Source organism: Drosophila albomicans, chromosome 3 (assembly GCF_009650485.2).
Source record: "Drosophila albomicans strain 15112-1751.03 chromosome 3, ASM965048v2, whole genome shotgun sequence".
NCBI classification, from domain to species: domain Eukaryota; kingdom Metazoa; phylum Arthropoda; class Insecta; order Diptera; family Drosophilidae; genus Drosophila; species Drosophila albomicans.
Window position 1 is genome coordinate 4,990,064 of NC_047629.2, and position 22,195 is coordinate 5,012,258.

At 38.2% G+C, this 22,195-nt stretch overlaps 5 protein-coding genes across 8 annotated transcripts in view; 4 read left to right on the forward strand and 1 right to left on the reverse strand.

Annotated features, from left to right (window-relative positions):
* Nucleotides 1-87: 87 nt before the first annotated feature.
* Nucleotides 88-1,891, forward strand: LOC117572080 (CAAX prenyl protease 1 homolog). The gene is made up of 2 exons (XM_034254672.2): nucleotides 88-273; nucleotides 503-1,891. Exons 1-2 carry the CDS (start codon nucleotides 181-183, stop codon nucleotides 1,763-1,765), a joined length of 1,356 nt encoding a protein of 451 aa, XP_034110563.1. The 5' UTR covers nucleotides 88-180; the 3' UTR covers nucleotides 1,766-1,891.
* LOC117572081 (CAAX prenyl protease 1 homolog) lies at nucleotides 1,885-3,336 on the forward strand. Its single transcript, XM_034254673.2, has 2 exons — nucleotides 1,885-2,021; nucleotides 2,081-3,336. The coding sequence occupies exons 1-2, from the start codon at nucleotides 1,920-1,922 to the stop codon at nucleotides 3,332-3,334; spliced, it is 1,356 nt and encodes a 451-aa protein (XP_034110564.1). The 5' UTR covers nucleotides 1,885-1,919; the 3' UTR covers nucleotides 3,335-3,336.
* Nucleotides 3,337-3,472: 136 nt separating this feature from the next.
* LOC117572079 (CAAX prenyl protease 1 homolog) lies at nucleotides 3,473-5,253 on the forward strand. Of its 2 annotated transcripts, none has more exons than XM_034254671.2 (2): nucleotides 3,473-3,617; nucleotides 4,006-5,253. In XM_034254671.2, exons 1-2 carry the CDS (start codon nucleotides 3,507-3,509, stop codon nucleotides 5,251-5,253), a joined length of 1,359 nt encoding a protein of 452 aa, XP_034110562.1. In that variant the 5' UTR covers nucleotides 3,473-3,506. The 2 variants fall into 2 exon arrangements, with proteins under 2 accessions (XP_034110562.1, XP_051860756.1); XM_052004796.1 differs by having other exon boundaries at nucleotides 3,480-3,617; nucleotides 4,003-5,253.
* Nucleotides 5,254-5,291: 38 nt separating this feature from the next.
* LOC127565583 (putative uncharacterized protein DDB_G0271606) lies at nucleotides 5,292-6,665 on the forward strand. Of its 2 annotated transcripts, none has more exons than XM_052004797.1 (3): nucleotides 5,292-5,436; nucleotides 5,493-6,173; nucleotides 6,370-6,665. In XM_052004797.1, the coding sequence occupies exons 1-3, from the start codon at nucleotides 5,390-5,392 to the stop codon at nucleotides 6,596-6,598; spliced, it is 957 nt and encodes a 318-aa protein (XP_051860757.1). In that variant the 5' UTR covers nucleotides 5,292-5,389; the 3' UTR covers nucleotides 6,599-6,665. The 2 variants fall into 2 exon arrangements, with proteins under 2 accessions (XP_051860757.1, XP_051860758.1); XM_052004798.1 differs by having other exon boundaries at nucleotides 5,307-5,433.
* A 1,222-nt stretch (nucleotides 6,666-7,887) lies between these two features.
* LOC117572084 (calbindin-32) overlaps nucleotides 7,888-22,195 on the reverse strand; it is a 31,297-nt gene continuing 16,989 nt past the window's right edge. Inside the window, exons 5-12 of one of the 2 annotated variants that reach the window (XM_052004799.1) lie at nucleotides 21,638-21,724; nucleotides 21,299-21,439; nucleotides 19,821-19,876; nucleotides 19,698-19,743; nucleotides 8,795-8,851; nucleotides 8,663-8,734; nucleotides 8,414-8,595; nucleotides 7,888-8,342 (exon numbers count right to left, since the gene is read on the reverse strand). In XM_052004799.1, the coding sequence (XP_051860759.1) occupies nucleotides 8,449-8,595; nucleotides 8,663-8,734; nucleotides 8,795-8,851; nucleotides 19,698-19,743; nucleotides 19,821-19,876; nucleotides 21,299-21,439; nucleotides 21,638-21,724 (606 nt within the window). In that variant the 3' untranslated portion in view covers nucleotides 7,888-8,342; nucleotides 8,414-8,448. Of the gene's footprint in view, nucleotides 8,596-8,662; nucleotides 8,735-8,794; nucleotides 8,852-19,697; nucleotides 19,744-19,820; nucleotides 19,877-21,298; nucleotides 21,440-21,637; nucleotides 21,725-22,195 lie in introns of both variants that reach the window. The other variant, XM_034254680.2, reaches the window with a different exon arrangement.

A 22,195-nucleotide genomic window follows, 5' to 3' on the forward strand; every position in this document is an offset into this window, starting at 1 on the left:
AAAAGTTGCGTCCTTTTAAACGAATAAAGTAAATCTATATACCGAATGAAATGCAAGTGGTTGGTATATTTTTGAACTGCGAAAGGGTATATTATACTACTATTCACTTGCGGTCACACCGCCGTACTGAGCGGCGTTGAAGTTTTCCTCTATTTTTCGTATAGTTAAAATTTATGTAAAATGACTTCGGTAAATGCAGATACTGTGCTTTACAGTATTTTGGCTTTGGTCATTATCGAGAATGCACTGGAAATTTATATATCGCTGCGTCAGGTAAGTCAATATTGCAGCTTAGCCGGCACGTGCCGTCATTAAATGCGGCAATAAAATTGTACACAGTTGTATGATGCATCATATACATATATATACAAACATACGTGTACACAGACTTTGTATGTGTGTATGTGGCAAATACGCATGTGTATATTTTTAGCACTACTTTAAATGTCAATTTACTTGCTACTAAATAACAGCATTCATTCTCAATCAATCGTAACTGCAGGTGAAAGTCTATAGAAATGCGCGAAAAGTGCCTGAAGAGCTGACGTCGCATATGGGCGAGGCGACATTTGATAAGGCACGCAAATATGGTCTGGATAATGAGAACTTTGGCATATTTAAGGCACTGTTGATGGATGTTTTGCTGTTATGCCTAGAACTCTATTTGGGATTGATCGCAATCATCTGGCAGGTCTCAGTGGATGTGGTCAATCGTCTGCAATGGGACGCCAGCAATGAGATTCTTGTGAGCTGTGTGTTTGTGCTCATCTCGAACTTGATGTCCACGTGCAAGTCGTTGCCCTTTAAGATCTACAAGATCTTTGTGCTGGAGGAGCTGCATGGTTTCAATAAGCAAACAGCCGGCTTCTTTGCCTGGGATCAGGTGAAGGGCTTCCTAGTCACCCAAGTGGTTATGGTGCCCATCACTGCGGCCATTATATTCATCGTTCAGCGTGGCGGCGACAACTTCTTTATCTGGCTCTGGGTATTCACTGGCGTCATCTCACTGGTGCTACTCACCATTTATCCCATATTCATTGCTCCATTGTTCGACAAGTACACACCGCTGGAGGATGGACCGTTGCGCAAATCTATTGAGGATTTGGCAGCCTCGTTGAAATTCCCTCTGACCAAACTATATGTGGTTGAGGGCTCAAAGCGTTCGTCGCATAGCAATGCCTATTTCTATGGACTGTGGAACTCGAAGCGTATTGTGCTCTTCGATACGCTGCTGCTCAACAAGGGCAAGGCTGATGATACTGATTTGACGGACGATGAGAAAGGCAAGGGATGCACAAACGAGGAAGTGCTTGCCGTACTTGGCCACGAGCTGGGCCATTGGAAGTTGGGTCACGTAACCAAAAACATTGTCATTATGGAGGTGCATTTACTGCTCATGTTCCTGGTCTTTGGATATCTGTTCAAGTATGCGCCCTTCTACGAAGCCTTGGGCTTCCAGCCGGGTACGCGACCCATTCTGGTGGGTCTACTGATTGTCTTCACCTATGTGATGGCACCGTACAATGCAATCATTAACTTTGCCATGACCATTCTGTCGCGTCGCTTCGAGTATCAGGCCGACGAATTTGCTCACTCGCTGGGCTTCGAGGAGCAGCTAGGACGCGCCCTAATTAAATTGAATTTGGACAACTTAGGCTTTCCAGTCTATGATTGGTTATATTCCACATGGAATCACTCGCATCCGACGTTGCTGCAACGCTTGGCCCGCCTCAAGGAGTTGGGCAAGGCCAAGAAGCAGCAGTAATTTTAATTAATGGATACCAAAGCATTTCACTTTTTCTAATGTGATCCCGCTTCATGTTCCCGCCCCCTTTTCCTGTATGTGTAATTTATGTAGATTTCAATAAAGCAAGCGATACAAATTTTAAAATGTCAATTTTGGAACTGGGGCACTTAAAATGATCAAATCTTTTTGGAATGATCCCGTCATAATACTCTATATATTAATTGGCGTACTGGTTATAGATAAACTCTGGTCGATCTATCTCATAATGCGCGAGGTAAAATCCCACATGATTCCCAACTCGATCCCAAGCATGGCTTCTAATCTCTATTGCAGATTGTAGTCGTCTATCACGTGCATGAGGTGCCGGAGGTGCTGCGTCCATATTTATCGGGAGATCTCTTTAATGCAATGCGCACCTACAAGCTGCACAAGAGTTGGTTCACCATTGTGAATATGCTCTGGATGGTCGTCATCTGCGGCTGCCTCGAGCTCTACTTCGGTTTCTATGCGTACCTCTGGGAGTTGGCTAACATGATAGCATGGCTGCGTTGGATGAAGCACGAGGTTGTCGTCTCCATCATCTTTGCGTGTATTTTCAACCTTTACTTGTTGATCAAATCTGTGCCGGGATTGCTCTACGAGAAGTACTGCATCGTCAGTCTGGTCAAAAGGCAACCAGTGATTTGGTATTTCCGCATCTTAAATCTTTTACTGGATGCGATCCTCTCGTTTCTCATATTCTCCGTCGTAGTGGTGACTATTGTCTTCTTGGGCCTCGCTCTGGGTAACTTTGCTTTTCTGGGCCTTTTTGTATTGGCGCTCCTGGCGACGTCGATCATCATCCTGCTGCTGCCTTATTTGATCGATCCCGTGCTGGGAAAACGTGTGCCGCTCGAGAACCAAGCATTGAAGTTAGAGCTGGAGCAACTCACTGCCAGAGTTGGTTTTCCCATGAGACAGGTGCATATAATTAGGGTACGGGATCCGACCACGGGTAGCAACGCCTTCTTTTACGGCAGCTGCTGCCTTAAACGGATTGTCATCTTCGATACGCTGCTATTGAATCGTGGATTCCGCAGTGGCTTTGAACTGCCGCCTGAAGATGTTGGCAAAGGTCTGCGGGATAGCCAAGTTGTGGCTGTGGTTGCTCACGAGCTGGGCCACTGGAAGCACGGACATTTCTACAAGGGACTCGCTATGTTCACCACACAACTGCTGCTGACGCTGCTGCTCATTGGCTTGTGCTTTCCACATGGTCCCATCTATGAAGCCGTAGGATTTGAGCCTGGTCTGCAGCCGATAATTGTTGGCTACCTGATCATCTTTGGATATGTGCTGCTGCCGTATTTCACGCTTTCCAATGTGTGTATGTTGACGGTGACGCGACACTTTGAGTACGAGGCAGATCGGTTTGCCTTTCGGCTTGGCTACGCTGCAGCCCTGAGGCAGGCGCTGCTCAAGTTGTATGCAGACAATCTATCGTTTCCCATTACGGACGATTGTTACTCGATATGGCATCATACACATCCCCCAATGCTGCGACGATTGGCCCAACTCGAGTGGTTGGAGCGAAACCACAGACTGTGATCCAAGTAGCCTCGATTCCAATTTTCGATTTTGACATTTATTTTTAATTTCGATTTCGTTTCGGATTTCTCAAGAAATAAAATATTTATACTATAGTATACTTTGTATGTGTTGTTCGTTTATTATTGTTGTTTGTTGTTTTTTTCGGGAAAACATGATCTTATCCTGAGCAATGGTTTTCTACGACACATGGCCAAAGATCGATCCGCAGCATCTCCTTTGGGTGCTGCTGGCTGTGCTCACCATTGATCACATCTGGGAAATGATACTGGCCAAGCGTCAGGTGAGTAATGGTTCCATGGCTTCTGATTACAACCGCTATCCATAAGGTAATAAGGTAAAAATTGTAATAAAGTATATCAGCGTCATCTGTCAAGACCATATTACCATGTCCGTATGTCTGTTTATCTGTCTATTTATCGGTAACTCTACCTAGAGTTCAGATACTAAAAGAGCAAGAGTTTAACAGCACTCTGCATCTATACTCTTTGGTATATTTTAAATCTCTTAGTATATCGATATATATAAGTAATTTTTAATTTCGTATATTTTCATGCACAATTTTGCTTTTATTGAAAATGGGTAGCTAGTATCTTACAGTTGAGCACACTCGACTGTAGCTTTCTTTCTTGTTCCCGATTCCTCATTCCGTTCTCGTGTCTGTCCAGTAGCAATTGGTCTGTCTGGGAGCTGGCGTTATACCCGAGGAGCTGCGTGCCGTCATTCCACCAGAAGTGTATCATCGTGCCCGTGTCTATGAGCTGCACAAGATGGAGCTGTTTATGTGGAAGCATGGCATCGATTTGGTTATCAGCCTGGCCGAACTCTTCTTCGGCTTCTATCCCTTCGTATGGAGTTTGGCCACACAAACACTTGGCTCCGTCACCGGTGATGAGCTGTGGATTAGCCTGATCTTCGTCCTCTATCTAACCATCTACATAACGCTGCGTTGTCTGCCCGTGCTGCTCTACGACAAGTGCATACTGGAGTTGCGGTATGGCACACAAACCCGCATGCCGTGCTACATGTACATCTGCATGGGCATCTTGTCCATAATCCTGTCACAAATCGTCCTGGCTCCTCTCACCTTGGCAATTGTGTTTGTTGTGCGCACCATTGGCTATTTTTTCTTTTTGTATTTCTGGGCAGTGTGGGCAATCTGCACCTTGCTGCTCGTCTTCCTGCTGCCCTATCTCTGCATTCCCTGCATTGGACGGCAGGTGCGTTTGCCTGAGGGACCTCTGTACCTGGATGTGAAGCGTGTCTGCGATCTCACTGGATTCCCGATGTCCCGGGTGTTCATCATACGCACCAAGTCGACGCAGTACAGCAATGCCTATTTTTACGGCAGCTGCTGTCTTAAGCGCATCGTGATCTTTGATACGCTGCTGTACAATAAGGGACTTCAGCCGCATGAACTGCAGCCGCATGAGGTGGGACGAGGGCTGTTCAATATTCAGGTGGCTGCTGTGGTGGCCCACGAGCTGGGACACTGGAAGAATGGCCATTTCTACAAGGCTACGCTGATAATGAAGTTGCATTTTTTGATCACCATGATCCTGTTTGGTCTGCTCTTCCATTGCCCTCAGCTATACGAGGCGGTCGGCTTCAAGCCAGGTCTCTGCCCGATCATTGTAGGCTTCATCATTGTGCTGCGTTTTGCCCTCACGCCTTATCTGACACTGGCGAACTTTGTGATGCTGTGGAACTTACGACGCTTCGAATATGCTGCCGATCGGTTTGCCCATTTTCTGGGCTACTCGATGCCATTGCGCTCGGCCTTGATCAAGATCTATGCGGATCACATGAGCTTCCCCGTCTATGACAGGTGTTATGCACGCTGGCATCACACGCATCCGACGATTCTCCAGCGTTTGGCGTATCAACAGCGTTTGGACATCGAGGCGGCCTACAATTAATATATCCGACACATAATACCCCTTAAATTTCAGTGTCCGTTTAGTTGTCAGTCAAGCAACATTATTTGTTATTCCCATTTATTGATTTCGTTATCATTTATGTTGTATTTTTTGTAAATCGATTGCAAGTTGTAGCATGTCTTTTGGACGCATCACAAAATTGAATGTTCACATTGCGAAGTGGTGAGACATTTATTTGCATTTCATATTGATTTTATTAAATTCCATTTATTTTTCAGCCAGACGCACATCACTTATGCCAATGACGCGACTCGCTTGCTCACCAACAATCCCTCGGGCTTTGCTTTTCGCAGTACGGGAGCAGCCAGCTGCAGTTGTGTGGGTGACTCCTTGGATCAGGCAACGCGTTTCCTGCAGCGACACTTTGGCAAACATGGCTGCATTGAGAAGTCTTCATCACTGTGCGCATTATTATTCGCATTGGGCATAAACTATAGCCAGGATGAGGAGCAGGAGCAGCAGGTGAAGCAAAAAGTAGAGCTGCAAGTGGAGGAGCACGTGGAGACCCAAGTAGAGCAGCAAGTGGAGGAGCAAGTGGAGGAGCACGTGGAGACCCAAGTAGAGCTGCAAGCAGAGCAGCAAGCAGATCAGCAAGCAGAGCATCAAGCAGATCAGCAAGCAGGGCAAGTAGAACAGCCACTAGAGCAGCAGTTGGAAACAGAGGAGCAACTTGTCGCAGAGGCTAACGAAGATCAACCGCTGCTGCTGGAGTTAGAGGCGCTCAAGTCTCCGCAAATGCTGCACACTTTGCAGCTCGAACTGTTGCCCACGGTGCTGCCACAGTGGGCCACTGCAATCGAGTGGCAACGGGAGCAGTTGCAGATCTTCAATTGTGCCTGGCATTTGCAGAACTGCAACTGGCGTCATGTTCCCAACAGCGAGTTTCAGTTGCCCAATTGGTGAGTTAAACAGCAAACAAAATTAACAGCGACTGTTACCTCTTAAATATTATATAATGATTATAAACAAAATCTAAAATAATAATAAGTATTATTCATAAAGTAGAAAAATAATGAAAATTATTTATTGTTAAAGATCTGTTTGATTTTATTTGCTAAAAAAAAAACAGAATAATCATTATCAATTCGATCGCAGCCATTGCCATAAGATCAAGCAGATGACGGAGTACATCAATGGACTGCTGAAAGTATCAATGCCAGCGCTGAATGAGCAGAAGGAGGAGGAGCAGAAGACGAAGGCGGTACAGCAACAATCTGAAAAATGTCCCCTGCCCGATGTTAATGCCAATATAATGAGCCTCAATTCGCTGCTGCAACAGCTCAACGAACTTCTCGAGCAGCAGAACGAGGAGCAAGCGGTTTAGGTTTAGGATGCTTTTGTGAATTTGTGATCTATCGATAGTTTATTAAAACACATTTCGTTTCATAGAATTTGCTTGACATATTTCGTATATGGTATTTTAGTTATTATATAGTAGTTATAGTATAGATTGGTATTTTTTTTGTTTGTTTTGTTTTTCGGAAAGTCCTTTTTGAAGCTTTACATGCATGTTACTCTATCGTCTGATATTGTGTATTATAGACTTTTCATTTCGATCTTAAACATAGTATATATAGTACGAGTAAGTTGACATAGTATATAAGTATATTTTATAAGGTATATACGATATTCGTTTTCATTCGTTTACTTGGCATTTGTAAGATCGTAAATTTCTCTAAAACATATAATAATTTAGCTAGCATAGGATTAGGTTTGTTTTCGTTTGGCTATGGTTGAGTTTATTTCAAATAATCAAATAGTGAAATAATAACAATATTCAAGAGAGAGCTGGCTTAGTTATCAAGTATTTATAATATAGAGATAGCACCTTGAGGACTTGTTAAAACAATTTCCAACAGTTGTTTGACTTCTAATAGAACCTGTTCGGTTCAATGAATTTTGCTCACCTGCCATCGCCTCAATCGAATCGCATTAATCAATGCAGCAAGGACAATTACGAAGGCAACGCAACGCATGTCGAGCACAGTTGAAAGAGGCGTGGCAAGTGGATGGCACGTTGCAAGTGGAATCTTATATTACCTGCTTTGGACAGGCGCCCGTGTTCGAGTGCCAATTGGCAGCTGCTGTTTGAGTGGTCTGATTGATGTTGGTTAAACTTATTCACTAAAAAAAAGTGTTCGAAATGTAAATACGATACGATTTACGCTTAACTGGACACTTGAATAGTGTTTTGAAATTGTTGTTGGGCAAAAATTTACGAGGAAAGTAAAGCGGAAATAATCACACGCATAAAATATATTCATTATACATATACATATACATTTATATTATATAATTTAATAATTATTACAAATATTTATTTTGGTACACACAATAGTTAACAACAATTATCTAAAAAAATCTCGCTACATAATAAATGTATTTATTTATTTTATTTTTAATTTTCATTTGGCTTCTGCCATAAATCGTTGAGTGTCTGCACTTACACTTAGCTAAATTTTCAATTAATTCGAAATTAAATTAGTTGTTTTCTCTTTTTAAAAATTAAATAAATATATGCAATAAATTGAGAATATAAAATATAATGTTTTCCATGCATTTTCGCATTCAAAAATTCATCCCAGACAAGACTTTAAAATCGATGTACTGAACTTTGTTTTTTTGTTTTTTGTGTGTTTCTGGCTGGTTTCGAGTTGCATTATCATAAAAGTAATTACTTTAGTTTTATAAGTAAGTATATTTCATACTATTATTATTTATTGTTAAATTACGAATACACATAGTACATAATATTGTTGGGTTCTTATGCCTTGGTAGTTGTTGATGTTGTTGTTGTTTAGGAAATAGACTTTCAAAAGCTTAACATGCATAAACATTTATTTAATTTGAAACATTTATATTAGCTTATATTTGCTTTGTAATTTTGATGGAAATTTAGCGCTTCATCAATTTGTCAATTTATCAATTTTTTGTTTTGTAATCTTTAATTTATTTTAATATATTTATTTTGCAGAGGTTTTGCATTTCGGGAGTTGCTTTCCTCTCAGCTAGCCACCTATGAATGGGGCCTTATTAAAGTAATCGATTGGCATTGTGGCCAAAAAACTCTGCCGTTTACCCAAATTGGTAACAAAAATATATATTTATATTGTTGTGCTGTTGTGCTAACAAATCTTACGGTTCGTTTCGTTGGCATCGACGGACACTAAAATCTTACTGCTCATCTTCAGGCGATATTTTGGCCAGGGTCAGTAAAATCATGGTCAGCTCTTTGCGTGAGATCTTGCCATGTTTGTCATGACCAACGCCTCGCATGATTGTCTCCTCAAATGCAGCCAGATCCTGAGCATCATAGTCATCCTAAAAATCATAAATGAATATAAATCTCAATTAATTTAAGTACATTTAAATTAAAGTAAAATCTTACCTTCTTGACCAGTTCTAACAGATCCTTCAGGAAGCCCTTCAGCTCCTCATTCTCAATGGTACCGCTGTTATCCTGTCGACGAAATGAGTTGATTAACTGCTTCTATACTAAGCGTTTATTGAAGATACTTACGCGATCGTATAATGAGAAGACTTTCTCAATGTCCTCCTTGGTCAGTTTGGTAGCACCCTAAGAGAGAAAAGAAAGCCATTGTTGTTCCAGTTAAAGATGTTTATAAAGTCGATTTACTTTTTTAATTCTATAGTATTTACACTCGCAATTATACTGTGTTCGACCCAATTATACAGTCAACTCGCATGTATGTAAATGGTATGTGAATTGGAGTGTGTGGGTGTGTGTGTGTGTGTGTGCTTACTAATATTGTGTTATTTACAGTTCATGCCAAACATTTTTGTTGCTTTTAACTTTTGTATTTATTTTTATGCAACCCATGCTGCGTGTGTTTGTTTGCCTACGGAAATTTAAGTCAGACACATGCCCACGCATTTAAACACGCACACACTCACACTCATATACATACACACACATGGGACTGAGATTGCCTGCATGCAAATCAATTTTCATTTACATTTTTCTTTTTTGTTTGTTTGTTTGTTTGTTTCGTGTTTGCGTTGACTCAATCTCTCAATAAACATTACAACCAATTTGAGCACAATTATTTGCACAATCAAGGCAAAAACGAAAAACTGCTGAGGGGCAGCTAAAAATTGCCCCTAAAAGTATGCTACGAATTACAAACATAAAGTATTATATTATTTCTGTATTGCGACTGTCGCCAAACTTTGCATATGGGTCGCAATCATAACGAAACAGTTAATTTAGAGACCATGTTTTTATATCCTACTTTCTTCGACTGTCTCCTTTATGCTTTCTCTCTATCCTGCACCAATACTATATATGTACATATAAGTAAGTAATACTAACATGTAGTTCAAACAAGTTAAAGTTATATTCATTGAAGCTTTTATACAAATTATGTTTGACGTTAAGGTATTGTCAACTTGTAAAAACGTTGCAAAATATTTAAATTTTTCATCATTCATTTTATTAATATGCTGCAGCTTACATAAACAGATGTAATGTTAATCAACATTGCCGGTACTGATCTTTAAAGTTTAAGTTGTTAACATACATACATTAAGTATTCTTTTTGTATTTAAGTATTTTGCGGCTGTCGCTAAGCATTGCAAACAAGTTGCAATTATAATGAATCACTTAATTTATCTGGCCATGTTATTATAACCGACTTTGTCCCACTCCCGCCCTTATGCTTTCTCTTCATCCAGCACCAATACCATATATATATGGAAGTACTATTAAACACGTTAAAGTTAAATTTATTAAAAATTTTATTCAAATTATGTTTGACGTTAGAGTATTGGCCATTTGATAAAACAGCTGAAAAATATTGCAATTTTTTAACAGTAATGCCTTTTAACATTGCTGGTACTGATCTTTACAGTTTAATATGTAAGCTTAAAAATAAATACAAGAAAAAAGGACACATTTCCATTGCCTCTGAAAGTATTCTACATATTCTCATAAATTAAGTATTATTCCTGTATTTAAGTATTATGTTGCTGTCGCCAGACATTGCATATGGGTCGCAATCATAACGAATGACTTAATTAAGCAAGCCATGTTTTTATTCCTTATTCTCTCACACTACCTTCCTACCTCCCTCTATGCTTTGTTTCTATCTCTTTCCCTTTGACAGTTCGTAATTAATATGCATTAAGGTGAAATTGCGTATTTCTCTGCGGCTTTCTAGCGCATTTGGCAATGTAATGGAGCATGTATTTCGGCGCGCACATTTATAGCTCCTCGACTTGCGTGTGTGTGTGTGGGCAAGTGTTGTATTGTATATGTGGTACTTAGATTTATTGATTCCACTTCCTTTCCAACACATGCTCGTGCACTGCACTTGCGGTTATGCAAGCAAGGGCAGGAGTTGGCAGCAATTCAAGTTCAAATCAGCTGCAGGTGCTCCCTTGGCCCAAAAACACCAGAAATGGGAACGGCTTAAATTCAGCTAGCTAACAATTTGTTACAACTGTGTGTGTGTGTGTGTGTGTGCGTGTGGGTGTCCCTAAGGGCTGATAACATTTATTTTATTTAGCCATGTAAGCTGCTTTATAAACGGCGCTAGCGACAAAACGCATTTGCTTTACTTTCAGCACACCCTGTACAGCGAAAGGGGCAAGAAAGGGGTATAAGCAGCGAACTGACGATTTTCTTGGCTTGCCTTGTCTGCCGAAAGTGTGCAGGGTATCGCACAGTCGAGCTGAAGTGATTAGCACATTCTTAGCTGCTCGTTTATTCGGTTTTCTGGGGATTGGAAATCCATTAAGTGCCCGCTTTGGCAGCCCTTTCAGCGCATTGTTCTTTCTGTGTGTCGTATCTGTGTGCGTGGCGTAAAAATGACTGGATGGCAGCCTCGCTTTATGGTTGTTGGCTTTAGTGTTTAATTTTGCTCGAAACATTTTCACACTGAATTATATAACATTGGACGGCGCCTAAAAGCGTGCTTTACATTTTGTCGGAACTCTGACAAATTGCGCACTTAAGCTGGCTGCTGTCAGTGCGGCACGTTCGCACATCCCTGATAAAATGAAGTAATTATTTTATACTTCAACACTTTTGAAAACCATTTCGGGGTTATACGACGCCTCGACGGATGTCTGCGGCTGCCATTACCCATATGGGCGGCATAGACGGATGCGTCTCCGATCTCGCTCTCGCTCTCGCTCCCAAGTAATACACACGCACACTTATACACAGTCACACTCACACTCACATAGTTGCACGCATTTGTAAATTATGCAAAAGGTCGCTGTGGGTCGTATCTGGACTATCATTAGGTTTAAGCAGGGCACGTACACGTACTTATCACACATTTCTCACACTCCCATCGTCTGTTTGAACTACTTCCCACACTCACAATGTACTTGTAAAAGTATTTGTGTGTCTCTGTCTCTGTGTGTGTGTGGGACTCGACAAACATCTAATTAGTAGCGCATAGTTGTCGTTTGGTTATTGGATTGGTCAGAGCTTAAGGCTCCATTGCGGTTAAAGAGGATGTGTTTCATAGAGCTTAAGCTCTGGATGTTTGACTATTTAACACATAAATTAAATTGAACTTTAGCATAGAGTAAGGGTTGAATATATATACATTGAGCGCATGTGAAGGATTTAAACGCTGATTTCAGCAAAAGCTATGAGCTATTCTGTGCATAGATTTACCTTTCATTATGCTTTTCATTTTATTCAAAAAAGTTGAGTCGTTTATTTGTCTATTTAATTTAAAGCCAAGTTGCAATTGATATGTTGCAGTTGACAGTTAAATCCTTCTCCATATTTATAGCACACTATAAGTGCTTGACATAGATATACAATAAACTAAGACTAATTTGGGTAAATTTAACCTTAAATAAGTCAGAAAAGTGTTAAAATTAACTAGAAACGTTGCTAAGGCTTTTTGCTAACTCCAAAATTGTTGAAATTTTGTTGTACTGTTTTTTCGTATTCATTGAAAGAAGTGTATAATAAATATATCTATATACACAATCACCACAATCAGTTGCTGAAGCAGCATAGAAAATAAAATTTGCTTTTACTAAGTGAAGTGATTGCAAGCAATATTTTATTTTTGACATTAAGTTGCATCTGTCTCTCTTCTATCTCAACGAGAAATATATTCTTGGTTATAACTGAGTTAACTTTTGTTGACAGCATTCAATTTATAATCGCCACTAATTCAGCTTAAAACACTGGCTTATACTAGATTCAGTCCACAAATACTTATTCAGTTGTTTATCACTCTCTTGCGACATAAAGTTGCATCCTTTTGTTGTAATGTGGTTGGACGCACAGCTCAGAGTTATATAAGTTTCCTCTGGACCACAATCGCACAGTTTCACTCATTGTTAAGCATACAAATACTTAAAAGTATCTAAGGATTTTGAAGGGAAAGCAAAAGCAAACACACAGCATTCCAGCATGCAGTTAAAAGCTATTTAAGTAAAATATACAATAAATTTAAATACACACACAAATTCTTTACAGAAACTTGTCTACCGAAATGCAATTGTATATGTATGTATTTAGGTTTAGACAAAAAGTTGAAACTTTCACAAAACGCATAAAAAGGGATCAAAAAAGCAAAAGTCAATAAAAGTCCTTTCATTTTTTCTTTTTGCTAATTTAAATGTAAACCAAATATTATAGTTAAAAATCATAGTTGATAGAACAATTGTTCATAAATATGCACATTTGTGTATTTGCTTTTTTTTGTTGTTGTGGTCTTTCACAAAATAAATATGAGTATTTTTGAGGGGATTAATTTTTGATACCATTTGGAAGTGTTTTTGTGATAACACTTTAGTCAATAAAATTGAATATTAAATTGAAGAAAATAGGAGCACAATTTATTGAATCTACTTTTACTAAGAAGGAATGCTAGTTAAGAGATGTTTGCTATGTTTTAAGTTTAAGTTTAAGAATTATTATTATTAATTTTATTGCAATAACGAATAGAATTCCTTATTGCAATGAGATAAGCTAAGCGAATAGAGCCTTCAGGCCATGTTTAAGTATTCAATCTATTCGATCTATGGGAGATTGTCTAATTCGACACAATTGATTAATCGATAATGTATATATACATTTAAATTTTTGCTTTTATTTTGATGCTTTCATTTAATAAAACTCATATATTGGAATAGAATATGAATAAGAATAGAATATTGGAAAAAAGAGAATGAAATGTAGACTATAATTTAAAGTAAGTTGGACTTGTTAAATAATAAAAATACAAAAGCAAAGCGTATTTAGTTCTCATTTTCTTTCCTATTTTCTTCATATATTTGTTTTGTGTTCGGTTTTGCTGTTTTGTCGTTGTTTTTTATTCCAATTGGTTTGGTAACGTGTTTCTCTCTCTTTGCGTTCAGCTTTGGTTGGTAAATACTTACATCAATGCCCTCCTGTTGAACGAGTGTGTTTTTTATTGAATATTGTATAGTTGTTGTTGTTATTGTTGATGTTGTTGTTGTTGTTGTAGGCAGTGCGAGTAGTTTGTAGTTGTTGTTGTCGATTTTATTTACAGCAAATTGTTTTGTTGTTTATTGTTAGTTTAATATTATTATTATTTTTTGCGTTTTTTCGCAGCAATATTAGAGTCGAGTTTTGAATTGCATTTTATTTATTTAGTTTTTATTGCATTCGTTTAGTTTTTATTAGATGTTGTTTTTATTTTTTGCAAAGAGTGAAAAGAATATTTTGTGGCAGCCAAAATTTACATCACGTGCACATATATTTTTAGTTTCATTATTGTTTTGTATTTTTAAATGAAATAAAATTTACAAGTGTTCATTGTTGTTTTTGTTGTTGTTGTTATTGATAAGAGTTTAAAATAGTTAATAGAAATATGCATATATAAATATGTATGTAGATAGGTTTGTAATAAATACAGTTGTTGTTTAGGTAGTTGCAGTTGGTTAGGCATAGAGTTGCAATAGAGAAGGGGTTATGCGGAGGGGAATGAAAAAAGAAAGTCAGAGAAAATTTTGTCAAGTTTCGAAAGTAGTTAAATAAAAATCGTATTGCTCGAGCTGCAAAACTATTTGGCAGCAAATAATTAAATTAGTTTAGTTTTCCAGATGTATTTGTTTTAGACTAGAATAGATTTTGTTAGTAAGCTAGTTCCAGCTAGAATGCAGCAAACTTAAGATATAAGATTTAAGTATACGTCTAATAAACATAAGCTAGTCATATGCAAGACCAATTAGTAAACGATTTAGTTGCAATTACTTAATAGTTGTTGTATTGCTACTTAAATTATCTGTCGCTTAAAGGTGCAAAGAGTGTGTTTCAGCAATACATAATCATAGAAAGAAATATAAAAAAAACAAAAAGTAATATTTATCGTGTGTGTGTTTCAGTCGAACGTTGCCAACAACTTGCACGTGGCGAAAACAAATGCCGCTTCAGAGACGACGCCAAAGTAGCGTAAATATAAATATGTGCCCAACACAACTGGGAACTGGGAACGAGCCGAGTTGGAAATGAAATGGCCAACCTTCTAAATGGCCAAGTTCCCTCTTCTATCTCCTTCCCTTGCCTGGCATTATTAAAGTAAATTTGGCAAGCCACATTTAGACCGAAAGTTTTTGCACATTTTAAAGTTTTTTGTATGCCGTTGCAGCTCTTGTGCATTATGCTGTAGCCCATTGCGACACATGCGGCGTATACGTGATGTGCATTAGCATAAGCTGTTCCGGCGTTGCTGGCTCGACGCCAAAACAGCAGCAAAAACCTGCAGAAGCAGCAAACGTCACATCAAGTGCTTGCCTCGTACACTGAGCAACCTCAATTTAATTTTATAGCCCTGAATTTATTTATAGGGTATCAAATAGTTATGTATAACGACTTTTGGCTCTGAGTTATTTGTGATTCTGCACATTTGTTTTTGAATATGTAGCGAAAGTGAAGTGCGGAGTTCACTTATGGAACGCGTAATGCATAAATATGAATTGACTTCCCAGAAGGAATTAATGGAAATAAATTTGAATATCTTGGCAGAAAGATGTGGGACTTTATAATTAAAATGAGTTTATCTGGGAATTCTCATTTGTTGTACGGAATAGTTAGACTTGAATTATTGCACAGCTTTGAAGTAAAAGTGAAATAAAGTTCCACATTTCACTTACAAAATATAAGCTCAATTCTCACAAGGAAATATGTTTTAATATCTGGGAATGGAGAAATGTGATTTAATAATCAAACGATTTCATCTTGCAGTTCGCTTTGTTGTAGAACTTACATCGAAAGGTTATCTCTTGAAAATAAATTTGAATATCTTAGAAGAAACGAGTGTGATTTTAAAATTAAAATTAATTTATCATGAAATTCTGATTTGTTATAGGGAATATACAGAAACGTTATATTTAAAAGTCTTGCGCACATTGCGAGCTGAAAGCTGAACTTACAGTTGAGCTTATAAGCAAGCTAATCAGCGCGCTGAAACAAATAGAAGACCGAAGCATAGACTTGAATTCTTGTAAAGTTTTGCCTTAGCTATGAAGCGAAAGTGAAATGCGGAACATGCTTGTGCAAAATATGGAAGGACAAAGGAACGATTTTATAATGAATTAATTTTGGAAATGGTATCTCCAAGTATTTTGCTAATTTGGCTGACATAGGCTCAAAATTACATTTGAATTATTGTAAAGCTCGGTTTTGGATATAAAGCGAATGTGAAATGCGGAACTTGTTGGTGAAAAATATGTACAGAATTCTCAGTAGGACAGAAATTAGAATATGTTAAAAGAAAGCAATATTACTTTATATTTAAAATGAATGGTTATTTGTTTTCGTGTAAATTAAAAGGTTATTTTTTTTAATTGAATTTGATTCAATTAAATTCAATTTATTTATTTTATTTCAATATATTTTATTCAAAATGAATTTACATTTGAATTCACATAGATCGAAAGGAAATAAATTTGAATATCTTAGAAGAAAGCAATTAAAATGAATTTATCGTGGTATTCGCTTTGTTGTAGAATATGAATAAGAAGACATCTCTTAGAATTTCACTCATTTTGCGATAGCATATTTATTTGTAGACTTTTAGCAGCCATTAAGATGGGATGCAATTTGTCGTGCAGTGTAATTGGGCAAGGCAATTACCTGTGCTTGGGCTGTAAATGCAGCATGCAGAGGAGCATAACTCATAAGACTTTCTCGCTGCCACTTGGCGGTTGTAAAAATGTTGATGCATGCTTATTTTTACTTTTATTGCTTACGAAATGGTCCCAACTGGCAGCAGTCCACCCATCCACCCATCCACCCATCCCCCCACCTGACTTGCCCCCCAACGGTGAGAAATATATGGAATGCGTATTATGAGATGGCCAAATGGGCTGGAAATGCCAATTTTATGGCTGCTTAAACTTGTAGCTTGTTATTTTATTGCATACTTGCGGGCGTTAATAAGCACTGCAACAAAGTTCGAAGACGCGCTGCGACTCAACGTCTTATCAGTTACAGCTTCCGCAAGTCTTGTGTTGTGAGTTGTGTTGTGTTTTCACTACCCGCAAGTTATGGATTTTTACGAGGGTTGATGGGCATTATAATTGGGTGCTGATGCTGCACAAATGCCGGGGCAAAAACTTGTGACCAATAGAGAGGAAAGTTGATAGAATCTCCATTTTGATTACAGCGGTGTGACGGTGTGTGTCACGCGGTGTGGCATGTTGCATGTGGCATGTGGTATGCGACGTGTACGAGTTGATTTCAACTTGTCGGTTACATTGTAAATGGGCATCGTGTTACTTGCGACATGCGACATGCTACATGTACGGGGCGTGGCAGCAAAATCTCTCAGGAATATGCGAAGGGGAGGAAAGGGGGAGTTGTCAATAAAAGGCAAATAAAATGTCACTGTGCTGCCAACTGTAACAATGGGCAAATAGTTTACATGGTTGTGGCGGCTGTGCCTCTGAATATCGTTGTCGTTGTTGTTTTTGCTGTTGCTGTTGCTGTCGCTGTGGCTGTAGCTTTAACTGAAATTGTGGCTTTCTGTGGCTGCACATTGCTCATACGCCACGTTGCACAACCGACTGAAAGTTGGCAATTGCAATGCATTGCTTGTGGATCTGTGGCTAATATGCAAATCGAACACGTTGCATTGCGTGCAAAGCAACAGCAACAGCAACCGTTTAGATCGGTTAGCCAAATTAAAATTGGTCGAATAGTCTAATCAAATCATACGAATTCTGAGAGGAACTTTAAAAACTTGGATGTAGAGCATGGAAAGCACATCCATATGTTCACTATAAGCAGCTCAAGTGTGATTCAAGCACGTACATTTGCAGCAAATAACAATAAGCACTCGTAACTGGCAACTGGCACAGCTCCGGTTTCTGTTTCTGTTTCTCTACTCGTATTCGTTTGTAGAAGCCAGTCGAAGTTCGTTGATTGCCAGGAACAGCTCTCAAAGTGGTATTGTACATAGTAGTTGGTCATGGTCAGGATTTGTTTTGCTGTTAGACATCTGCTTGAAGTACAAGCGCCATAAGTAACGAAAGAGTTTTTCCAAGTTCAGCTGCAGGCATCAGACATTCGTTTACTTGCTTACTTACAGTGCTATAGCACTCTAGAGCTTTGAGGCATTCGTTAAGGGTAGTCAAGAAGTTTCTAAAGATTTTTTATTCAAGTTCAGACTCATGTACGAGCAATTTGATAATGTTGCTTTGGAAGCATCTTTGAGAATTTGTTGGGGTTATATGCATTCAAATTCAGTTTTCTTTCTATTCCAATTCAGACTGCAATAGGAGCAATTATATAATCTTACTTTGGAAGCATCTTTAAGAAGTTACCTAAGTAATATGTATTCAAATTCAGTATTAAAAGCTAATGCTCTCGACTATCTATTTCAATTCAGACTGCTATAAGAGTAATTTGATAATGTTACTTTGCGATCATCTTTAAGATTTTGTCTGAATACTAGGCATTCAATTTCAGTCATCTGAAAAACTCTCAAATTTCTATTCCGATTCAGACTTCTTCTGAAGCATCTTTAAGAAGTTGTCTAAGTAATGTGCATTCTGTTTCCAACTTCTGAGAGGCTAATGGCTTTGATTCTGTAACTCCTTTAATAACACGTGCAATCATCAAAGCATTATGCGTCAATACACATAATTACCCTGGTAATGGTATGATAATTTGAGGTCCTTTCACAATAAGTAATTTATCATTTTCATCCACATTCATTCTTGCTTTCATTTCCAGCGAGAACTTGTGACTAACCCTAATGCAGCCTTGAGCTCAACCCAAAAGGCTGACTGAGCAGACTGAAAGCCAAGCACATAAATGTGAGCTCACAACGAGCCACATTTTGGGCAAATATTGCAGTCAAAAAGTTGGAGTAGCGTCTATAGCGATGGCAAAGTTATGGCCAAGTTGGTTTTGTTCTGTGGCCTGGTGACCAATTACGTTCCGGGCAGTCAGTTGCCTGGCAGAATGGCAACAATGAATGCCATACCATAGCTGGGGCTTTTGTTGCCCCAAACACTGCTGAGGCAACGCTCCATTTAACCCCAATGGGCGCATTTTGAGCAGCGCTCTTCTTTAATATTAAATGTCAAAACAAAATTCTGAAATGTACAGCTACGAAACAATTTTCCCCTGGCATTTGTCTCTCCCCAAAGAGTAACACCTGCTGCAGCAAAGGATTGAGATTTGTCATCGGATTCAGATTTGGGGACTCAAACTTTGTCTAATTACAGAATCAAAAGTTGAACAGATGTCAGTCATTGCCATTGCCGATTTCAAGCGGAAAACTTTGCTTTTACCGACCCCTGAAATGTGCTGACTGTGGACAAGAAAAAAACTAGGGTAAAGCACACAAGGAAAGAGAGAGGTAAGGGGCGGGAATTTATTCTACTCGAGAACACAGAAATTGATTTGTTCAACCCCTCCCCTGCCTACTCCACAGAACAGGTGTTTCAATCTGTTGTGTCTGGCATAGCTGCCTTTTGACATCTCACATACGCCACGTTGGTCGCCTCGGTTATTATGCTGTGCATTGCAATTTCTTTGGTTTTTCGCCGTGTGCGCTTCACTAACTTTTATTTTACGTTGATGGCGTTGAAACGTGGCTGAAATATATTTCAACTCGTTCGACCAGACACACAGCTTTAGTTTTGTAAAAAGAAACTAATAAGAACAAAACAATAAAGTGAAAAAATAATATATACGCATGGCCTTAGTAGTTAAATGCAAGATTAATACATTGCTTTTAGCCAAGTATTTCAGTTCAGAGCTAATATTTAAAGCTAAAGCTATGACTAACCTAGGTGCTATAAGTGCTGACCTACTCATAGTAATAAATATTTATACTTGTATATATTGTAAAGTATATGTTCTTGCAAATTACAGTTAAAGGCTCGATATCTTTCATCGCAATTTCCTCAATCGAACGGTAAAAGCACTAATAATGCTTGGCACTTACCTTGAATACCTGACGGCATAGGAAGTTCTCCTTAACCGGAAGTAGTCTGCAATAAATAAGTTGGGCGTATTGTTGACATTGAATGCAGTAGGCGGTCTGCTAGGCCTTAGCCAATCTACTTACTTGGCCATTTCCGAGAGCTGCAAACGGCCATCCTTATTGGCATCGAAAACTTGGAGCTGCCAAGAGTGAGAGAGAGAGAGTGAGAATGAAAGAAAGAGAAACCGGGACTAAAGTAAATGAGCTCAATGACAAAACTTTTATGCTTAATTAATGATATAGAAATTGCTTGTGTGTCTCTTGAGCATTGGATAACATCACCGAAATAAACACATGCTCGTAAATCGACTTAGCTAAGTTACTTAACGATTTTAGTCATGACTTTTGTTCCCCGCGGACCAACAACGCCTCAAGAAAAAAAGCTACAATTACGTATTATTCTTCTTGTTTCGTACAATAACTGTTTGATAGGCTTAAAAGACGTTAAGCACTGCCAGCCTGTTGAATTCGAACTTTATAAAGTATAAAGGAAGCGACAGTCGAGTGTGCCCGACTGTGAGATACCCGATAAACATTTTTATCAAACTTCAGTGCGAATGCTAAATTACCCTTAAAATATTCCAAGTTAATAACTAAGAAATACTTAATTCCATTATAAGCTATATTTGGTATATCGATATACTGCTATATTCTTAATATACAATAAAGTAAAAATATACCAGATTGCCAACCAAATAAATTAAGACTCGTCAGTGTATAAGCAAGAAAGCTATCCGCTACCTATTTTTAACGAACTTCACTGTAAATGGAGAGTAATCCTTAAAATTTACCACATTAAAATACTAAATACAAACACTAAAATATATCAAAAGCTTTATAGACATATTATTACACTAAAAATATAGAAAACAGTCCAAAATATTCCATTTGTCAACCGAAGAAGTTAATACAGCGTATAAAATTACTTAACAAGCATTAAAAAGGATTGACAAGAAATCCTAAGTATAATAAATAGTTATTTTCTTAACCCGTTTAAGAGTTATGAGCTCAGAAATTTTTGCGTAATGTCACTGATTTCAGAAATGAAAAATTTGCCAACTTTTCTATTTAGATATTTCATCCTAGGCTTTTTCGTTCCATCTTTCTTTTTTTTTTTTTTGGTTTTTTAACATGCAAATGAGTTTGCTGTGCTTTGAACGGCGTGGACTCTTTACCGTGATTTATTATGATACGTGCTTCAAGACGAAGAAGTCCGACAACCAAGACTGGCAAAAGAACAAAACAAATTAGCTTCTTGTACCAAGCATTTTAGAGATGCACGAAGTTGCCCATATATGTCTGGTTCCATTATAAACTTTTTAATTTATATTGCTTTCAGTGCAGATAAATTGCAGAGCAATTCTCATTATATTGTCGCTGTGGAAATTTAATTGCAAATTATACGCACGACTTGACTCACAACATGTTTATGGTCTGTAGGAAAAACGTTGACATTGATTGAGTAATGCATAGTTGTTGATGCTTTTCATTTTGTTTGTGCGGTAATGAATTACTCTCTAGCTAAACTAATCTAACATATAACATCAGGTATATGTACGCACCATGGTGTCTGTGTATTCAATAAGCTTATCCTCGGAGACATCATTGATCTTTTTGGCCTCTTTGAGCAAGTCACGTAAGAAATTCTTAAGCTCATCCGCTTCAATGTAACCAGAGTTATCAGTATCGTATTCACGCCAGATCTATTGGTAATCGAGAACATCATGTTCAAATTAATTAAGAATACATTTCTGTAAAAAGCTGTTAACGGTTTCGCCATCTGCATCCGCATCGGCGAAAACAGCTCCAAACATCATCAACGGCATCTGTGACTGCCTTGGGTCCAGTCTGTTTGTCAATGGCTGCTCCTCGTTTTACGCTCCGTTGGCCAACACACTTACCTTCATGAATTCGACGCTTGATTCCAAGGGGTTATCGAAGCGGAAGAGCAAAAGGAAATTTTCCTCCATGGGCAAAAGTTGTGCGAGCTGTGAATTTATATAAAAGTTTACAAATGTATTTGTCACCAAATCGTTTGACTTTAAGAATCAACTGTAATTTGGTTTACGGCTTAAGTTAACGATAAGCAGATGCTTTACATAGTATTAAACATTATACAATAATGTTAAACATTGTTTATTCTTATATGTTTAACATTAATTTAAAAAAGCGACATCTACTCTTGATTAAATTAGCTCCATTAGCTTAAATTGTGTTAATCAAGTTAAATAATATTTGAATATTGGATGGTAGATGATGCTTTAACTTTTGGGTTCTCTAACTTTAAGTTACCATTCATCAAGCTTTGTTTACGCAAATAATTTAATTGAGATGGATTTTGTAGCAAGTCAAACAATTTGCAACTGAAAACTTATCCCGTTTCTCTGTAGAGTAGTTGTGTGTATTGCTATTTTAGCTGGAAATATTTTGGCTAACTAAAAGTAAAATTCTGCGCTTTA

Bases quoted from the DNA above. Each gene is read 5' to 3' on its own strand.
- LOC127565583 (XM_052004797.1), top strand. From the start codon at position 5,390: ATGTCTTTTGGACGCATCACAAAATTGAATGTTCACATTGCGAAGTG. The intron at 5,437-5,492 runs GTGAGACATTTA...TTTATTTTTCAG, and splicing joins AATGTTCACATTGCGAAGTG to CCAGACGCACATCACTTATG. The intron at 6,174-6,369 runs GTGAGTTAAACA...ATTCGATCGCAG, and splicing joins GAGTTTCAGTTGCCCAATTG to CCATTGCCATAAGATCAAGC.
- LOC117572081 (XM_034254673.2), top strand. From the start codon at position 1,920: ATGATCAAATCTTTTTGGAATGATCCCGTCATAATACTCTATATATTA. The intron at 2,022-2,080 runs GTAAAATCCCAC...TCTCTATTGCAG, and splicing joins TCTATCTCATAATGCGCGAG to ATTGTAGTCGTCTATCACGT.
- LOC117572080 (XM_034254672.2), top strand. From the start codon at position 181: ATGACTTCGGTAAATGCAGATACTGTGCTTTACAGTATTTTGGCTTTG. The intron at 274-502 runs GTAAGTCAATAT...TCGTAACTGCAG, and splicing joins TTTATATATCGCTGCGTCAG to GTGAAAGTCTATAGAAATGC.
- LOC117572079 (XM_034254671.2), top strand. From the start codon at position 3,507: ATGGTTTTCTACGACACATGGCCAAAGATCGATCCGCAGCATCTCCTT. The intron at 3,618-4,005 runs GTGAGTAATGGT...TCTGTCCAGTAG, and splicing joins TGATACTGGCCAAGCGTCAG to CAATTGGTCTGTCTGGGAGC.